General features: G+C 34.5%; 1 protein-coding gene across 1 annotated transcript in view; it reads left to right on the top strand.

The window, feature by feature from the left end:
- The window catches only part of LOC143245650 (bridge-like lipid transfer protein family member 1), a 252,531-nt gene that overhangs the window by 225,436 nt on the left and 8,600 nt on the right, over nt 1-18,495 (top strand). The window contains 7 exon segments of the mRNA XM_076491999.1: nt 295-567; nt 3,895-4,075; nt 5,625-5,782; nt 11,077-11,275; nt 11,383-11,603; nt 12,736-13,002; nt 16,302-16,484. Coding sequence (XP_076348114.1) covers nt 295-567; nt 3,895-4,075; nt 5,625-5,782; nt 11,077-11,275; nt 11,383-11,603; nt 12,736-13,002; nt 16,302-16,484 — 1,482 coding nt within the window.

Genomic DNA, 18,495 nt, shown 5'->3' with positions numbered 1-18,495 from the left:
ATATTGTTACAAGGTATAATCCTCACTGAACAACTACTATTATTGTAACAAGTAACAGTTAACAATGAATCATTACTAGTCCTGTACATTTACAACAACCTGAAGTTAACAGTGAATTACTATGCATTCTGTGACAAGTTATGTTAACAATAAACCATTACTACTATTGTAATAAGTACAATCAGCAATGAATAATTAATAATGGTTTAGTATGAGTCTTCTAAATAATTATAGGTGACATCAAATAAAAATTATTATTATTATAAAATGTTACCCTTTGTTTGTTTTTCTCAGAAGATTCCTTAGAAACAAGCAGTAGTAGTGGCACTCTCTCTCCTAAAGGAGCAAAACCTGATGTATGTACATTCACTAGCTCCTCTCACCAACATGTACCCGGTACTCAGCACAGTAACATTTCATTTCCTGTTGGAGGAAAAATGGAAACTATCTCAGAACACTCAGACAATGGATTACCTGCAGAACAACCTCAAGCGACGTATCAGCACAACCGAAACAATCTTCATCTAGATCTCTTTGATTCTCAACAATCTTGGAATAGAGCAACAGGTTTAATACGTCATCCATCTTGTTTAGTATTTAAAAAATATTTTTTCTTCAAGTTAAAAGGACAGAACTTTATACATTAGTGAATGTATTTTATAGCTATATGCAAGTTTGCCTACATGTTTTACCCACACAATCTCATAAAACATAACCTCTTCCTAATACCACATTAGTGTTACATGTGAAACAAATCTTCTCACTTCAAAGATAAAGTTCCCCTTTACTGTACTTTATATAAGAACAGATACATCACTTGTTTTTTATGTATTGTCATCAGAATCTCAAATGAAGCTCCCTATAACATATTTTTCGGTATATAAGATGGACTTTTCTTCACCCAAAAAATGGGTATCAAACCCCCCTGCATTTTATACACCGAAGGTCAAATATTTCCTGTCTCTACTGCCTAAACAAATAAATAAATGATAGCTGTGAAAAATATTTTTTTCCTGAAGATAGCCTTGAAAATAGAGGTGCATCTTATACACCGAAAAATACAGTATTTAATTTGTATGTTGTCCACAGAGTCTCAGACAAGTCTCCTATTGTTTGATTTGTATATTGTCCACAGGTCTCAGACAAGTCTCCTATTGTTTGATTTGTATATTGTCCACAGGGTCTCAGACAAGTCTCCCATTGTTTAAGTTGTATATTGTTCACAGGGTCTCAGACAAGTCTCCTATTGTTTGATTTGTATATTGTCCACAGGGTCTCAGACAAGTCTCCCATTGTTTAATTTGTATATTGTCCACAGGGTCTCAGACAAGTCTCCCATTGTTTAATTTGTATATTGTTCACAGTGTCTCAGACAAGTCTCCCATTGTTTAATTTGTATGTTGTTCACAGGGTCTCAGATAAGTCTCCCATTGTTTAATTTTTATGTTGTTCACAGGGTCTCAGACAAGTCTCCCATTGTTTAATTTGTATGTTGTTCACAGGGTCTCAGACAAGTCTCCCATTGTTTAATTTGTATGTTGTTCACAGGGTCTCAGACAAGTCTCCCATTATTTAGTTTGTATATTGTCCACAGGGTCTCAGACAAGTCTCCCATTGTTTAATTTGTATATTGTCCACAGGGTCTCAGACAAGTCTCCCATTGTTTAATTTGTATATTGTCCACAGGGTCTCAGACAAGTCTCCCATTGTTTGATTTGTATATTGTCCACAGGGTCTCAGACAAGTCTCCCATTGTATAATTTGTATATTGTTCACAGGGTCTCAGACAAGTCTCTCATTGTATAATTTGTATGTTGTTCACAGGGTCTCAGACAAGTCTCCCATTGTTTAATTTGTATGTTGTTCACAGGGTCTCAGACAAGTCTCCCATTGTTTAATTTGTATGTTGTTCACAGGGTCTCAGATAAGTCTCCCATTGTTTAATTTGTATGTTGTTCACAGGGTCTCAGACAAGTCTCCCATTGTTTAATTTGTATGTTGTTCACAGGGTCTCAGACAAGTCTCCCATTGTTTAATTTGTATGTTGTCCACAGGGTCTCAGACAAGTCTCCCATTGTTTAATTTTTATGTTGTTCACAGGGTTTCAGACACGTCTCCCATTGTTTAATTTTTATGTTGTCCACAGGGTCTCAGACAAGTCTCCCATTATTTAATTTGTATGTTGTCCACAGGGTCTCAGACAAGTCTCCCATTGTTTAATTTGTATATTGTCCACAGGGTCTCAGACAAGTCTCCCATTGTTTAATTTGTATATTGTCCACAGGGTCTCAGACAAGTCTCCCATTGTTTAATTTGTATGTTGTTCACAGGGTCTCAGACAAGTCTCCCATTATTTAATTTGTATATTGTCCACAGGGTTTCAGACACGTCTCCCATTGTTTAATTTTTATGTTGTTCACAGGGTCTCAGACAAGTCTCCCATTGTTTAATTTTTATGTTGTTCACAGGGTCTCAGACAAGTCTCCCATTGTTTAATTTGTATGTTGTTCACAGGGTCTCAGACAAGTCTCCCATTATTTAATTTGTATGTTGTCCACAAGGTCTCAGACAAGTCTCCCATTGTTTAATTTGTATGTTGTCCACAGGGTCTCAGACAAGTCTCCCATTGTTTAATTTGTATGTTGTTCACAGGGTCTCAGACAAGTCTCCCATTGTTTAATTTGTATGTTGTTCACAGGGTCTCAGACAAGTCTCCCATTGTTTAATTTGTATATTGTCCACATGGTCTCAGACAAGTCTCCCATTGTTTAATTTGTATATTGTACACAGGGTTTCAGACAAGTCTCCCATTGTTTAATTTGTATGTTGTCCACAGGGTTTCAGACAAGTCTCCCATTATTTAATTTGTATGTTGTCCACAGGGTCTCAGACACGTCTCCCATTGTTTAATTTGTATGTTGTTCACAGTGTCTCAGACAAGTCTCCCATTGTTTAATTTGTATAATGTCCACAGGGTCTCAGACAAGTCTCCCATTGTTTAATTTGTATGTTGTCCACAGGGTCTCAGACAAGTCTCCCATTGTTTAATTTGTATGCTGTCCACAAGGTCTCAGACAAGTCTCCCATTGTTTAATTTGTATGTTTTTCACAGGGTCTCAGACAAGTCTCCCATTGTTTAATTTTTATGTTGTTCACAGGGTCTCAGACAAGTCTCCCATTATTTAATTTGTATGTTGTCCACAGGGTCTCAGACAAGTCTCCCATTATTTAATTTGTATATTGTCCACAGGGTCTCAGACAAGTCTCCCATTATTTAATTTGTATATTGTCCACAGGGTTTCAGACACGTCTCCCATTGTTTAATTTTTATGTTGTTCACAGGGTCTCAGACAAGTCTCCCATTGTTTAATTTTTATGTTGTTCACAGGGTCTCAGACAAGTCTCCCATTGTTTAATTTGTATATTGTTCACAGGGTCTCAGACAAGTCTCTCATTGTATAATTTGTATGTTGTTCACAGGGTCTCAGACAAGTCTCCCATTGTTTAATTTGTATATTGTCCACAGGGTCTCAGACACGTCTCCCATTGTTTAATTTTTATGTTGTTCACAGGGTCTCAGACCAGTCTCTTATTGTTTAATTTTTATGTTGTCCACAGGGTCTCAGACAAGTCTCCCATTGTATAATTTGTATATTGTTCACAGGGTCTCAGACAAGTCTCTTATTGTTTAATTTGTATATTGTCCACAGGGTGTCAGACAAGTCTCCCATTATTTAATTTGTATATTGTCCACAGGATCTCAGACAAGTCTCCCATTGTTTAATTTGTATGTTGTCCACAGGGTCTCAGACAAGTCTCCCATTAGTTTATTTATATTTAGTCTTTACTATCTCATACAAGAATTGTGTTTTATAATTTGTGTATTGTGAACAGGGACTCAGATCTACGTGACTACACTACCATCTTCCCAAGAGTTCAAAGGTCTCCAACCGTCCTCACCTACCCAGTACACCAGCAGACAAGGAAACACATGGGAAACATTAGTGTTATGTGCTCTTAATCTTTCTCGCCTCAATGTTCACATGAACATGGGTAATGTGATGGGAAATACAACGTAAGTTTGTTTTAATATTAAAAGTTGATATCTTCCTTCCCATAATTATTAGCAGAACTCCTTCAGAAGTGTGTATTTCTTATAGCAAAGCCCCATCAGGCTATCTGCTGAGCCCACTAAGGGGAATCAAACCCCTTATTTTAGTGTTGTAAGTCTGTCAACTTACCATTGTACTAGCAGGAGGCATGCTCCTTCAGAATGTAGATGTATTGTGGTGTTTAATATATCAGTGAATAAACTGATAATTACTTATTCTAAGTTGCTTTCTTTTTATTTTCATTCTCAGTAAAAATTTAACCATCAAATCATTAATTGAGGAAGCTTAAATCTTTTACTATCATCCTGTGGATTACACTGACCATGTGACCAATAGTGTTCCCATATTATAACTTTTAACATATTCTGTGTATCTTCACAAAGCTTTCACTGGACGACAATATTTTTACTAAGAATTTGTCCATACATGTATGATGTGTGAGTGTCAAATGCTCTGAGTGCAGTCTAATAATATTAAACTCTCTGTTAGAAATCGACTTATAATCTTTTTTAGGAGACATTCTCAGAAGTTCACTTGGTAACAATAACCAACAATCACTAGTATTTCATACACACCAAGTACAATGTTGATTCTTGCTCTTGAGAATCTTTTACAAATTTAGAGAACAGAGGTAATTGTGCATTATCCATTTAACAATATACATTACATACATTTCTAAATAGTTATATTAAACTGAAACAAATGTAAATATAAAAATAATGTTAAATCTGTAACACTGTACAAAGTCCAGGCTGATCCAATAAACCTGGTAGGTATTTGGATATTAGTTATCTTCCAAGGGTGATTGAAATTATTACTATTTACTAATAAATATTTAATTTTTAATTATTCTTCTTATAGCATAACATTATAACTAAAATACATACAGAGAAGTGAGGGCTTCTAATAGTTACCATGTTAAACCTTGTCATAAGCCCCATTTAATCTCTCAAGTGGAAAGGGAAAAACATTTGTTGCAGATTCCCACAAGAATTATCAAATAACTATATTGGTACATGTAAAACCACTGTAGTTTATCTGTCTTTCTAACTAAGCTATATATGGGTTAATCTCATTTCTCTTCAAAGAAATGACTTACTCAGCAGACTTCGACATTAAATTAAACATTATACATTATGTTGTAACGCCAATATTACTGAGATACAGTGATAACTAGGTTGGTTATATAAATTTTGTTAACTCTAAAACATTGTGACATATTCTTTCATCTGTCTGTTGACAGAGATGTAAATGTTCTGGTCTGTACTCGGTTCACTTCAAAAGTGAAACTACAGTTTTTACTGTCTGTTTATCTTTATTTACATGTTGGTTTGGAGATCTTGTACTAGATTTTGTAAAGGTTATCATTAGTAACTGTGTTAAGTTTAGTTCACAAATGGCAGTGTTTACATCTCTCTTGATTAACTTAGTGGTATTTATGTTTTATACTCTACAAATAAAGTTTAAAAATATAAAATATGTTACTGTTCATTGTTGCACTTTAACCTCCAGGTGGCTTACAAGAGATCTCAAGTCACAAGGAAGACTGTCAATAAGTAGTAGTGGACACAGAAACTTCTTCATCACGATGACTCTTGTCGGTTCTTCGCTTGATGCTAAAGGAGGAATTGTGGGTGGAAACATTGAACTTAGCGAAATTGATACAACATGTAAGTCTGTACATACTCTAGGTTCTGTCGTGTGGTGGCTGCAGTATTGGAGTGTATGAATAATATATTGTTGGGTTAGGAACTTAAGATGATCATTTATATCCTTGGTTTCGGTGTTGTAGTGGGTGTGATATTCGAGTGTATGAATAGTGTATTGTTGGGTTGGAAACTTAAGATCATTATATCCTTGGGTTCTGTGTTGTAGTGGGTGTGATATTTGACTGTATGAATAGTGTATTGTTGGGTTGGAAACTTAAGATGATTATATCCTTGGGTTCTGTGTTGTAGTGGGTGTGATATTGGAGTGTATGAATAATGTATTGTTGGGTTAGAAACCTAAGATGATCATCTATATCCTTGGTTTCGGTGTTGTAGTGGGTGTTATATTCGAGTGTATGAATAGTGTATTGTTGGGGTTGTACACTTAAGATGATTATATCCTTGGGTTCTGTGTTGTAGTGGGTGTGATATTGGAGTGTATGAATAATATATTGTTGGGTTAGGAACCTAAGATGATCATTTATATCCTTGGTTTTGGTGTTGTAGTGGGTGTGATATTCGAGTGTATGAATAGTGTATTGTTGGGTTAGAAACTTAAGATGATTATATCCTTGGTTTCGGTGTTGTAGTGGGTGTGATATTGGAGTGTATGAATAATATATTGTTGGGTTAGGAACCTAAGATGATCATTTATATCCTTGGTTTCGGTGTTGTAGTGGGTGTGATATTCGAGTGTATGAATAGTGTATTGTTGGGTTTAACACTTAAGATGATCATTTATATCCTTGGATTCTGTGTTGTAGTGGGTGTGATATTGGAGTGTATGAATAATATATTGTTGGGTTAGAAACCTAAGATGATCATTTATATCCTTGGGTTCTGTGTTGTAGTAAGTGTGATATTGGAGGGTATTGTTGGGTTAGAAACTTAAAATGATCATTTATATCCTTGGGCTCTGTGTTGTAGTAAGTGTGACATTGGAGGGTATTGTTGGGTTAGAAACTTAAGATGATCATTTATATCCTTGGGTTCTGTGTTGTAGTGGGTGTGATATTGGAGTGTATGAATAATATATTGTTTGGTTAGGAACTTAAAATGATCATTTATATCCTTGGATTCTGTGTTGTAGTGGGTGTGATATTGGAGTGTATGAATAATATATTGTTGGGTTAGAAACCTAAGATGATCATTTATATCCTTGGGTTCTGTGTTGTAGTAAGTGTGATATTGGAGGGTATTGTTGGGTTAGAAACTTAAAATGATCATTTATATCCTTGGGCTCTGTGTTGTAGTAAGTGTGACATTGGAGGGTATTGTTGGGTTAGAAACTTAAAATGATCATTTATATCCTTGGGCTCTGTGTTGTAGTAAGTGTGACATTGGAGGGTATTGTTGGGTTAGAAACTTAAGATGATCATTTATATCCTTGGGTTCTGTGTTGTAGTGGGTGTGATATTGGAGTGTATGAATAATATATTGTTTGGTTAGGAACTTAAGATGATCATTTATATCCTTGGTTTCGGTGTTGTAGTGGGTGTGATATTCGAGTGTATGAATAGTGTATTGTTGGGTTGGACACTTAAGATGATTATATCCTTGGGTTCTGTGTTGTAGTGGGTGTGATATTGGAGTGTATGAATAATGTATTGTTGGGTTAGAAACTTAAAATGATCATTTATATCCTTGGGCTCTGTGTCGTAGTAAGTGTGACATTGGAGGGTATTGTTGGGTTAGAAACTTAAAATGATCATTTATATCCTTGGGCTCTGTGTTGTAGTAAGTTTGACATTGGAGGGTATTGTTGGGTTAGAAACTTAAAATGATCATTTATATCCTTGGGCTCTGTGTTGTAGTAAGTGTGACATTGGAGGGTATTGTTGGGTTAGAAACTTAAAATGATCATTTATATCCTTGGGCTCTGTGTTGTAGTAAGTGTGACATTGGAGGGTATTGTTGGGTTAGAAACTTAAGATGATCATTTATATCCTTGGGTTCTGTGTTGTAGTGGGTGTGATATTGGAGTGTATGAATAATATATTGTTTGGTTAGGAACTTAAGATGATCATTTATATCCTTGGTTTCGGTGTTGTAGTGGGTGTGATATTCGAGTGTATGAATAGTGTATTGTTGGGTTGGACACTTAAGATGATTATATCCTTGGGTTCTGTGTTGTAGTGGGTGTGATATTGGAGTGTATGAATAATATATTGTTTGGTTAGGAACTTAAGATGATCATTTATATCCTTGGTTTCGGTGTTGTAGTGGGTGTGATATTCGAGTGTATGAATAGTGTATTGTTGGGTTGGACACTTAAGATGATTATATCCTTGGGTTCTGTGTTGTAGTGGGTGTGATATTGGAGTGTATGAATAATGTATTGTTGGGTTAGAAACTTAAAATGATCATTTATATCCTTGGGCTCTGTGTTGTAGTAAGTGTGACATTGGAGGGTATTGTTGGGTTAGAAACTTAAAATGATCATTTATATCCTTGGGTTCTGTGTTGTAGTGGGTGTGATATTGGAGTGTATGAATAATATATTGTTTGGTTAGGAACTTAAAATGATCATTTATATCCTTGGATTCTGTGTTGTAGTGGGTGTGATATTGGAGTGTATGAATAATATATTGTTTGGTTAGGAACTTAAAATGATCATTTATATCCTTGGATTCTGTGTTGTAGTGGGTGTGATATTGGAGTGTATGAATAATATATTGTTTGGTTAGGAACTTAAAATGATCATTTATATCCTTGGGTTCTGTGTTGTAGTAAGTGTGATATTGGAGGGTATTGTTGGGTTAGAAACTTAAAATGATCATTTATATCCTTGGGCTCTGTGTTGTAGTAAGTGTGACATTGGAGGGTATTGTTGGGTTAGAAACTTAAAATGATCATTTATATCCTTGGGCTCTGTGTTGTAGTGGGTGTGATATTGGAGTGCATGAATAATATATTGTTTGGTTAGGAACTTAAGATGATCATTTATATCCTTGGTTTCGGTGTTGTAGTGGGTGTGATATTCGAGTGTATGAATAGTGTATTGTTGGGTTGGACACTTAAGATGATTATATCCTTGGGTTCTGTGTTGTAGTGGGTGTGATATTGGAGTGTATGAATAATGTATTGTTGGGTTAGAAACTTAAAATGATCATTTATATCCTTGGGCTCTGTGTTGTAGTAAGTGTGACATTGGAGGGTATTGTTGGGTTAGAAACTTAAAATGATCATTTATATCCTTGGGCTCTGTGTTGTAGTAAGTGTGACATTGGAGGGTATTGTTGGGTTAGAAACTTAAGATGATCATTTATATCCTTGGGTTCTGTGTTGTAGTGGGTGTGATATTGGAGTGTATGAATAATATATTGTTTGGTTAGGAACTTAAAATGATCATTTATATCCTTGGATTCTGTGTTGTAGTGGGTGTGATATTGGAGTGTATGAATAATATATTGTTGGGTTAGAAACCTAAGATGATCATTTATATCCTTGGGTTCTGTGTTGTAGTAAGTGTGATATTGGAGGGTATTGTTGGGTTAGAAACTTAAAATGATCATTTATATCCTTGGGCTCTGTGGTGTAGTGAGTGTGACATTGGAGGGTATGAATAATATATTGTTGGGTTAGAAACTTAAGATGATCATTTATATCCTTGGGTTCTGTGTTGTAGTGGGTGTGATATTGGAGTGTATGAATAATATATTGTTGGGTTAGGAACCTAAGATGATCATTTATATCCTTGGTTTCGGTGTTGTAGTGGGTGTGATATTCGAGTGTATGAATAGTGTATTGTTGGGTTAGAAACTTAAAGTGATCATTTATATCCTTGGGTTCTGTGTTGTAGTGAGTGTGACATTGGAGGGTATGAATAATATATTGTTGGGTTAGAAACCTAAGATGATCATTTATATCCTTGGGTTCTGTGTTGTAGTAAGTGTGATATTGGAGGGTTTTGTTGAGTTAGAAACTTAAAATGATCATTTATATCCTTGGGCTCTGTGTTGTAGTAAGTGTGACATTGGAGGGTATTGTTGGGTTAGAAACTTAAAATGATCATTTATATCCTTGGGTTTAGTGTTGTAGTGAGTGTGATATTTGAGTGTATGAATAGTGTATTGTTGGGTTAGAAACTTAAGATGATCATTTATGTTTAAGCTTCTAGACCTGTTATCATATAATAGTTAAATATAATTGTCTCGCATTCATTCATTATATTTTTGAAATTGGTGTTGATTGTCAAGGAGAGAGAATTTCAGCCGGTAACATATTTTGTGTTAGTGGATATATATGTACGTCTTGCTCTGATCTTTAATTGAATTCTGAAAAGCCTCTGAAATAATTTTTTTTATAATTTATAACTGATTTTTCGTAATCACTTTGAGTAAGAAAAGAAATGTTTCAAATATACATTTAGTTTTCTTTCTCAAATAAGTTGAATAATAGAAATTGTTTGCTGTGTATCCAGAATTCTGTATCTGATAAAACAGTTTAAAATATATTTGTTCCTAAAACTCTCATTACTTACATTAGAAATAAGCTACTTGGGGTATCAAAATGTCTCAAGTAGAATTTTGGAATGACTGTAATTGAAAGCTATCATGCTAATTGTAAGTACATAAATATTGTAAGAAATGCTCTGACATTCAGTCTGATAGGAAGGTTGGTTGCTGTTAAAGACCATAAATGCAGGTATTTATGTCTTTCATTTTGTTTTTGTTATACATAACATTTGGTTTGTTTTCAAAAAATTTATGACTACAACATGAAAAATTCCTTTCTGTTAGAATTGTAAGACAGTTAAAACCTGTTTATCTTAACTTTAAGAATCAGTTAATGTTCCTCAGATTTCTTTAAGACATTCTGATAACCATTTTCAGGTAAAAGTTTACAAAAATCAATTTTAAAGATTGGTTTCTATAGTTCTTCAGTGGTAATTTGATGTAAGTCTAAAATGTGGGTACATTTCCCATGATGGACATAGCAGATAGCCCAGTGTGGATTTGTTGTAAAACCACAGATACAAATGTCTTGTATTTCCTGTTTAAGAAACTGACAGATGTTTTTTGACTTAAGACTATATAATGGTGTTAGCTGAGAGTAGTTTATTTAGTTTTATCCTGTATCTACTGAAGTACTTCCAATCTCAGTGCAACTTTTATCTTGATGATGTTAATTTTTCTAAATAAAATAAACATGGATGTCTTGTAGCTGATGGTGAATATCTTATAAGTGACACTGCTGCTAAGTTTTGTAAAGATTGGTGTATTCATGAAGTTTGTATAACAATTTGATATTAGTACATCTGAAAGAAGACGTCAAGAAAGAACCAGATCACACAGTCACACTTAAGCTTGGAGCGTTAGAGTCGAGGCTGGACTACATGGGCACCAGTGTCTTGATGGGAAGAGTTTGCACCCTGGAAACTACACTCAGAGACGAGTGGAGAGTTACTTCCGAGAAAGGAGATGATGCTGTAATGGCTAAACCAACGAAACGGTATGGCTCCATTACAAGGGTTACATGTAACTTTTGGAATAGTTTACCTTGTGTTATAAGTTGTATGTTAAAATTATGCAAAATTCGTTCCTTTTTATTTTTTTCAGTCCTGCTTTAATTTTCATTCATGGGAACTTGGGCTGGGATCAGCTACAGCTACTGATCTCCAAGTCGACCACTACTGACCTTGTTAAAATGTATACTAAACTAGAGGAATTCTTCTCCCAGCAGTTTCACAGCAGTAAACGTGTCTTCTCTTCACTCCAGCCACACTACCAGCGACACTCCATTAGAAACCCATCTCGACGCTTAAGGCAACATCCAGAAGGTATGTTTCATGTGTCATCTGTAAGGAACCTTTTATTGTCCTATAGATACACTTGGTGACTCCAGAAGTCCTTGAAAGTATGTTTTATGTGTCATCTCAAAATATTCTTTATAGTATCCTCTGGTTATGCTTGGTGTGTCATGAAGTTCATAAAAGTATGTTTTATGTGTCACTTCTAAATAATCCTTTGTGACCTTTCAGATATACTGGATGTTTCCAGAAGATGTGTATTATGTGTCATCTCTAAAAAAAAATTATTTTATGGTCCCTTAGATGTACTTGGTATGTCCTGAAGATCCCCAAAGTATACTTTATGTGTCATCTCTAAAGAATCCTTTATGGCCTTTTGGACATCTTCGTGTGTCCAAAAATTTCTAAAGATATGCTTTATGTGTCACATCTAAAGAACCTTTGATGGTCCTAAAGATATGATTTTTAAAGAGTCCCTAAAGGACTTCAGATATACTTGGAGTTTCCTAAAGTTCCTATAGATATGTTTTATGTTTCATCTTTAAATAATATTTAATGATCCTTCAGACATACTTGGTTTGTCTTGAAGTTACTGAAGGTATGTTTTATGTGTCATCTGAAGAATCCTTCATGACTCTTTGGATCTACTCAGTTTGCTCTGAAAATGTGGTTAATAATTTAAGACTTTGTCTTAACCCTTAAAATGTGTGTGTTTCAGTATGTTTCATGAAGATATATTTTACTCTGTACATATAAAAACTAACCATTAAGAATGTCATCTCCTTTTGAATGACATTTTCTTTACATAGTTTCTTTGTTTCCAGTTATAACAGTCTTTATATCACGAACCTTTAGACTAACATGTAGTGTGTTTCAGCATCAGTAACACTCTTCCTTGTGCTCATAAATCATTATTTGCCAACCTGTTATTATATTAACATATTGTGCTTCCTTTCTCAAGTAATACTTTAGATAGGCTGTTGGCCATATGTCCAATCAGAATACAATTTCTAGTATTGAGTGAACATTGACTTAAGATAGACAAAAGATGGACCTTTAGTTAGATGAAGCAAAACATGCAGGATTAAAGATTTCTTCTTGTTTTTTTTGTTTAAAAACATGTGAAGCCACTTTTTTAAATTGTCAAACATTTTTGCACCAGGACTTCCAGGAGATGCTGAAACTCGCCATCACAGACACTGGCAAAAGGTCCTACGGATGGTATCCAGACTTCAACTTAGCACACTTCCTTTTGCTCTTCCACGTCGAGGTACAATCTTAGGTGGCACAGTGGAGTTGTCTGGAAACAACATCTCTTTGGCATGCTTTCATGGGATAAACTTCCGTTCAAAAGCCTGGGCAATTTTCAGCTTAAAGGAACCTACCGTGACCTTTGCAACTGAAGCCCAAGATGTGAATAATGATGATGGTAATGATGACTCGATATTTATGAACTTTAGTAACAAGTAGAACAAGGCTGTTAACAAGTAGAACAAAGCTGTTAACAAGTAGAACAAAGCTGTTAACAAGTAGAACAAGGCTATTAACAAGTAGAACAAGGCTATTAACAAGTAGAACAAGGCTGTTAACAAGTAGAACAAAGCTGTTAACAAGTAGAACAAAGCTGTTAACAAGTAGAACAAGGCTGTTAACAAGTAGAACAAGGCTGTTAACAAGTAGAACAAAGCTGTTAACAAGTAGAACAAGGCTGTTAACAAGTAGAACAAAGCTATTAACAAGTAGAACAAAGCTGTTAACAAGTAGAACAAGGCTATTAACAAGCAGAACAAAGCCATTAACAAGCAGAACAAAAAAGCTATTAACAAGCAGAACAAGGCTATTAACAAGCAGAACAAGGCTATTAACAAGCAGAACAAGGCTATTAACAAGCAGAATAAGGCTATTAACAAGCAGAACAAAGCTATTAACAAGTGGAAACAAGGCTGTTAACAAGTAGAACAAGGCTATTAACAAGCAGAACAAGGCTATTAACAAGCAGAACAAGGCTGTTAACAAGCAGAACAAAGCTATTAACAAGTAGAACAAAGCTATTAACAAGTAGAGAACAAAGCCATTAACAAGCAGAACAAAGCTATTAACAAGAAGAACAAAGCTATTAACAAGCAGAACAAGGCTATTAACAAGTAGAACAAGGCTATTAACAAGCAGAACAAGGCTATTAACAAGCAGAACAAGGCTATTAACAAGTAGAACAAGGCTGTTAACAAGTAGAACAAAGCTGTTAACAAGTAGAACAAAGCTGTTAACAAGTAGAACAAGGCTGTTAACAAGTAGAACAAGGCTGTTAACAAGAAGAACAAAGCTATTAACAAGTAGAACAAGGCTGTTAACAAGTAGAAAAAGCTGTTAACAAGCAGAACAAGGCTATTAACAAGCAGAACAAGGCTATTAACAAGCAGAACAAGGCTGTTAACAAGCAGAACAAGGCTATTAACAAGCAGAACAAGGCTATTAACAAGCAGAACAAGGCTATTAACAAGCAGAACAAGGCTATTAACAAGTAGAACAAGGCTATTAACAAGTAGAACAAAGCTATTAACAAGTAGAACAAGGCTGTTAACAAGTAGAACAAGGCTGTTAACAAGTAGAACAAGGCTGTTAACAAGTAGAACAAGGCTATTAACAAGTAGAACAAGGCTATTAACAAGTAGAACAAGGCTGTTAACAAGTAGAACAAAGCTATTAACAAGAAGAACAAAGCTATTAACAAGTAGAACAAGGCTATTAACAAGTAGAAAAAGCTGTTAACAAGTAGAACAAGGCTATTAACAAGTAGAACAAGGCTATTAACAAGTAGAACAAGGCTGTTAACAAGTAGAACAAAGCTGTTAACAAGTAGAACAAAGCTATTAACAAGTAGAACAAGGCTATTAACAAGTAGAACAAGGCTATTAACAAGTAGAACAAAGCTATTAACAAGTAGAACAAGGCTATTAACAAGTAGAACAAAGCTATTAACAAATAGAACAAGGCTATTAACAAGTAGAACAAAGCTATTAACAAATAGAACAAGGCTATTAACAAGTAGAACAAGGCTATTAACAAGTATAACAAAGCTATTAACAAGTAGAACAAGGCTATTAACAAGTAGAACAAGGCTGTTAACAAGTAGAAAAAGCTGTTAACAAGTAGAACAAGGCTGTTAACCCCAAAATTACATTCATTAAACATAAACTCTTTGTTCATTTTAATTCTTGATTTGTGGGTCTTAAAAAGTTGCCATGTGCTATTTTACTTTGATCTACATATTAGAAGTTACATTCATGGCAAAAATCATATAAGCACAGTGAGGGAAAAATAACAAAAATCACAGTAGCTAGTGAGTAATTCTCTACTGTCACTATACAACAACTAAAATCACAGTAGCTAGTGAGTGATTCTTTACTGTCACTATACAACAACTAAAATCACAGTAGCTAGTGAGTGATTCTTTACTGTCACTATACAACAACTAAAATCACAGTACCTAGTAAGTGATTCTTTACTGTCACTATACAACAACTAAAATCACAGTACCTAGTGAGTGATTCTTTACTGTCACTATACAACATCTAAAATCACAGTAGCTAGTGAGTGATTCTTTACTGTCACTATACAACAACTAAAATCACAGTAGCTAGTAAGTGATTCTTTACTGTCACTATACGACAACTAAAATCACAGTAGCTAGTGAGTGATTCTTTACTGTCACTATACAACAACTAAAATCACAGTAGCTAGTGAGTAATTCTCTACTGTCACTATACAACAACTAAAATCACAGTAGCTAGTGAGTGATTCTTTACTGTCACTATACAACAACTAAAATCACAGTAGCTAGTGAGTGATTCTTTACTGTCACTATACAACAACTAAAATCACAGTAGCTAGTGAGTAATTCTCTACTGTCACTATACAACAACTAAAATCACAGTAGCTAGTGAGTGATTCTTTACTGTCACTATACAACAACTAAAATCACAGTGCCTAGTGAGTGATTCTTTACTGTCACTATACAACAACTAAAATCACAGTAGCTAGTGAGTGATTCTTTACTGTCACTATACAACAACTAAAATCACAGTACCTAGTGAGTGATTCTTTACTGTCACTATACAACAACTAAAATCACAGTAGCTAGTGAGTGATTCTTTACTGTCACTATACAACAACTAAAATCACAGTGCCTAGTGAGTGATTCTCTACTGTCACTATACAACAACTAAAATCACAGTAGCTAGTGAGTGATTCTCTACTGTCACTATACAACAACTAAAATCACAGTAGCTAGTGAGTGATTCTTTACTGTCACTATACAACAACTAAAATCACAGTGCCTAGTGAGTGATTCTCTACTGTCACTACGTAACAAATAAAATCATAGTATTGGCTTAATACGTATATGTATCAAAGGTTGTGCAGGAAGAGATATATTAATTATTTTTTGTAATTAATTAATATAATAAAACCATTCTGTACAAGCTGAGGAAATGCATTCCAAGTATTGTGTGAGTTTTTCACGACTTTTAATAGTAACTTATATATTTGTTTATAATTAGGAAAAACTTGTTGTTCCATATTGAGGAAGGATCTTTTGGTTCTATGTGGTTTGGAACATCTCTTGTACGTTGTATGTTAAGAAGAATCTTTTCCAAATCATAGGTGGTGTTCTCACTTTAAAATTTAACCTTAGACACTCTAGGTTTTTCTTTGAATGATGTTTTCCAGGCACAGTTGCAACCCACATTGTCCAAAACCTATCCTTCACCTTAGGCCACAGTGGGACAGAATCAGCACACCACACAAGCATGGCCACTGTTTGTAGGATCTCACGTAATGTATTGTTCCCGCCTCAGTTTCGAAGTATGAATGAATGGTTCCATTATGCCTTTGCCACCAGTGAAATTGATGGTAAGTTAGATATACTGCTTATAACATCCTTTTACCCATCCTATTATGTCTTATTGTTTTTCATTGAACTCAACTGGTTGTAACATCCTCCTGTAGTAGTCCATATAAGTCTTTATCAGTTCAACACGTTTCAAGTCTCTCTCGTGTTCATGTTGATATCTTCTTGAAAGACATAGTAAACAGATAGTATCTACCTGTGAATTTGTAGAGAATGTTTAAATCTGGTTGTGCAGATCTTACTTATGACTGTTTCTTTTAACACCTTGAAATATTATCCATAAACTTCCTAGGAATGTCATCCATATCCATAAACTCCCTACATGTCTTCCATTAATAAGTACATTCTCCTCTGTGTAAAACTGCTGCCAAGCAAGACGTTTTGACAAGAACTGGGCCAGTGTGTCATATAGGTTTATCTTTTATGTAGATTTGGCCAGTGTATCATATAGGTTTATCTTTTATGTAGATGTGGGCAGTGTATCATATAGGTTTATCTTTTATGTAGATGTGGCCAGTGTATCATATAGGTTTATCTTTTATGTAGATTTGGGCAGGTTTAGTCATATAGGTTTATCTTTTATGTATATTTGGGCAGGTTTCGTCATATAGGTTTATCTTTTATGTAGATGTGGGCAGGTTTCGTCATATAGGTTTATCTTTTATGTAGATGTGGGCAGTGTATCATATAGGTTTATCTTTTATGTAGATGTGGGCAGGTTTAGTCATATAGGTTTATCTTTTATGTAGATGTGGGCAGTGTATCATATAGGTTTATCTTTTATGTAGATGTGGGCAGGTTTATCATATAGGTTTATCTTTTATGTAGATGTGGGCAGTGTGTCATATAGGTTTATCTTTATGTAGATTTACCAGTGTATCATATAGGTTTATCTTTTATGTAGATGTGGGCAGTTTATGTCACATAGGTTTATGTTTTATGTAGATGTGGGCAGTGTATCATATAGGTTTATCTTTTATGTAGATGTGGGCAGGTTTTGTCACATAGGTTTATCTTTTATGTAGATGTGGGCAGGTTTCATCATATAGGTTTATCTTTTATGTAGATGTGGGCAGGTTTCATCATATAGGTTTATATTTTATGTAGATGTGGGCAGTGTATCATATAGGTTTATCTTTTATGTAGATTTGGCCAGTGTATCATATAGGCTTATCTTTTATGTAGATTTGGCCAGTGTATCATATAGGTTTATCTTTTATGTAGATGTGGGCAGTGTATCATATAGGTTTATCTTTATGTAGATTTGGCCAGTGTATCATATAGGCTTATCTTTTATGTAGATTTGGCCAGTGTATCATATAGGTTTATCTTTTATGTAGATTTGGCCAGTGTATCATATAGGTTTATCTTTTATGTAGATGTGGCCAGTGTATCATATAGGTTTATCTTTTATGTAGATTTGGTCAGTGTATCATATAGGTTTATCTTTTATGTAGATTTGGCCAGTGTATCATATAGGTTTATCTTTTATGTAGATGTGGTCAGTGTATCATATAGGTTTATCTTTTATGTAGATTTGGGCAGGTTTAGTCATATAGGTTTATCTTTTATGTAGATTTGGCCAGTGTATCATATAGGTTTATCTTTTATGTAGATTTGGCCAGTGTATCATATAGGTTTATCTTTTATGTAGATGTGGGCAGTGTATCATATAGGTTTATCTTTTATGTAGATTTGGCCAGTGTATCATATAGGTTTATCTTTTATGTAGATGTGGGCAGTGTATCATATAGGTTTATCTTTATGTAGATTTGGCCAGTGTATCATATAGGTTTATCTTTTATGTAGATTTGGGCAGGTTTATCATATAGGTTTATCTTTTATGTAGATTTGGCCAGTGTATCATATAGGTTTATCTTTTATGTAGATTTGGCCAGTGTATCATATAGGTTTATCTTTTATGTAGATTTGGCCAGTGTATCATATAGGTTTATCTTTTATGTAGATGTGGGCAGTGTATCATATAGGTTTATCTTTTATGTAGATTTGGCC

This window comes from Tachypleus tridentatus, chromosome 2, assembly GCF_004210375.1.
Source record: "Tachypleus tridentatus isolate NWPU-2018 chromosome 2, ASM421037v1, whole genome shotgun sequence".
NCBI lineage: Eukaryota > Metazoa > Arthropoda > Merostomata > Xiphosura > Limulidae > Tachypleus > Tachypleus tridentatus.
The sequence above is the reverse complement of the archived record's forward strand: the minus strand, read 5'-3'. Positions and strand labels throughout refer to the sequence as shown.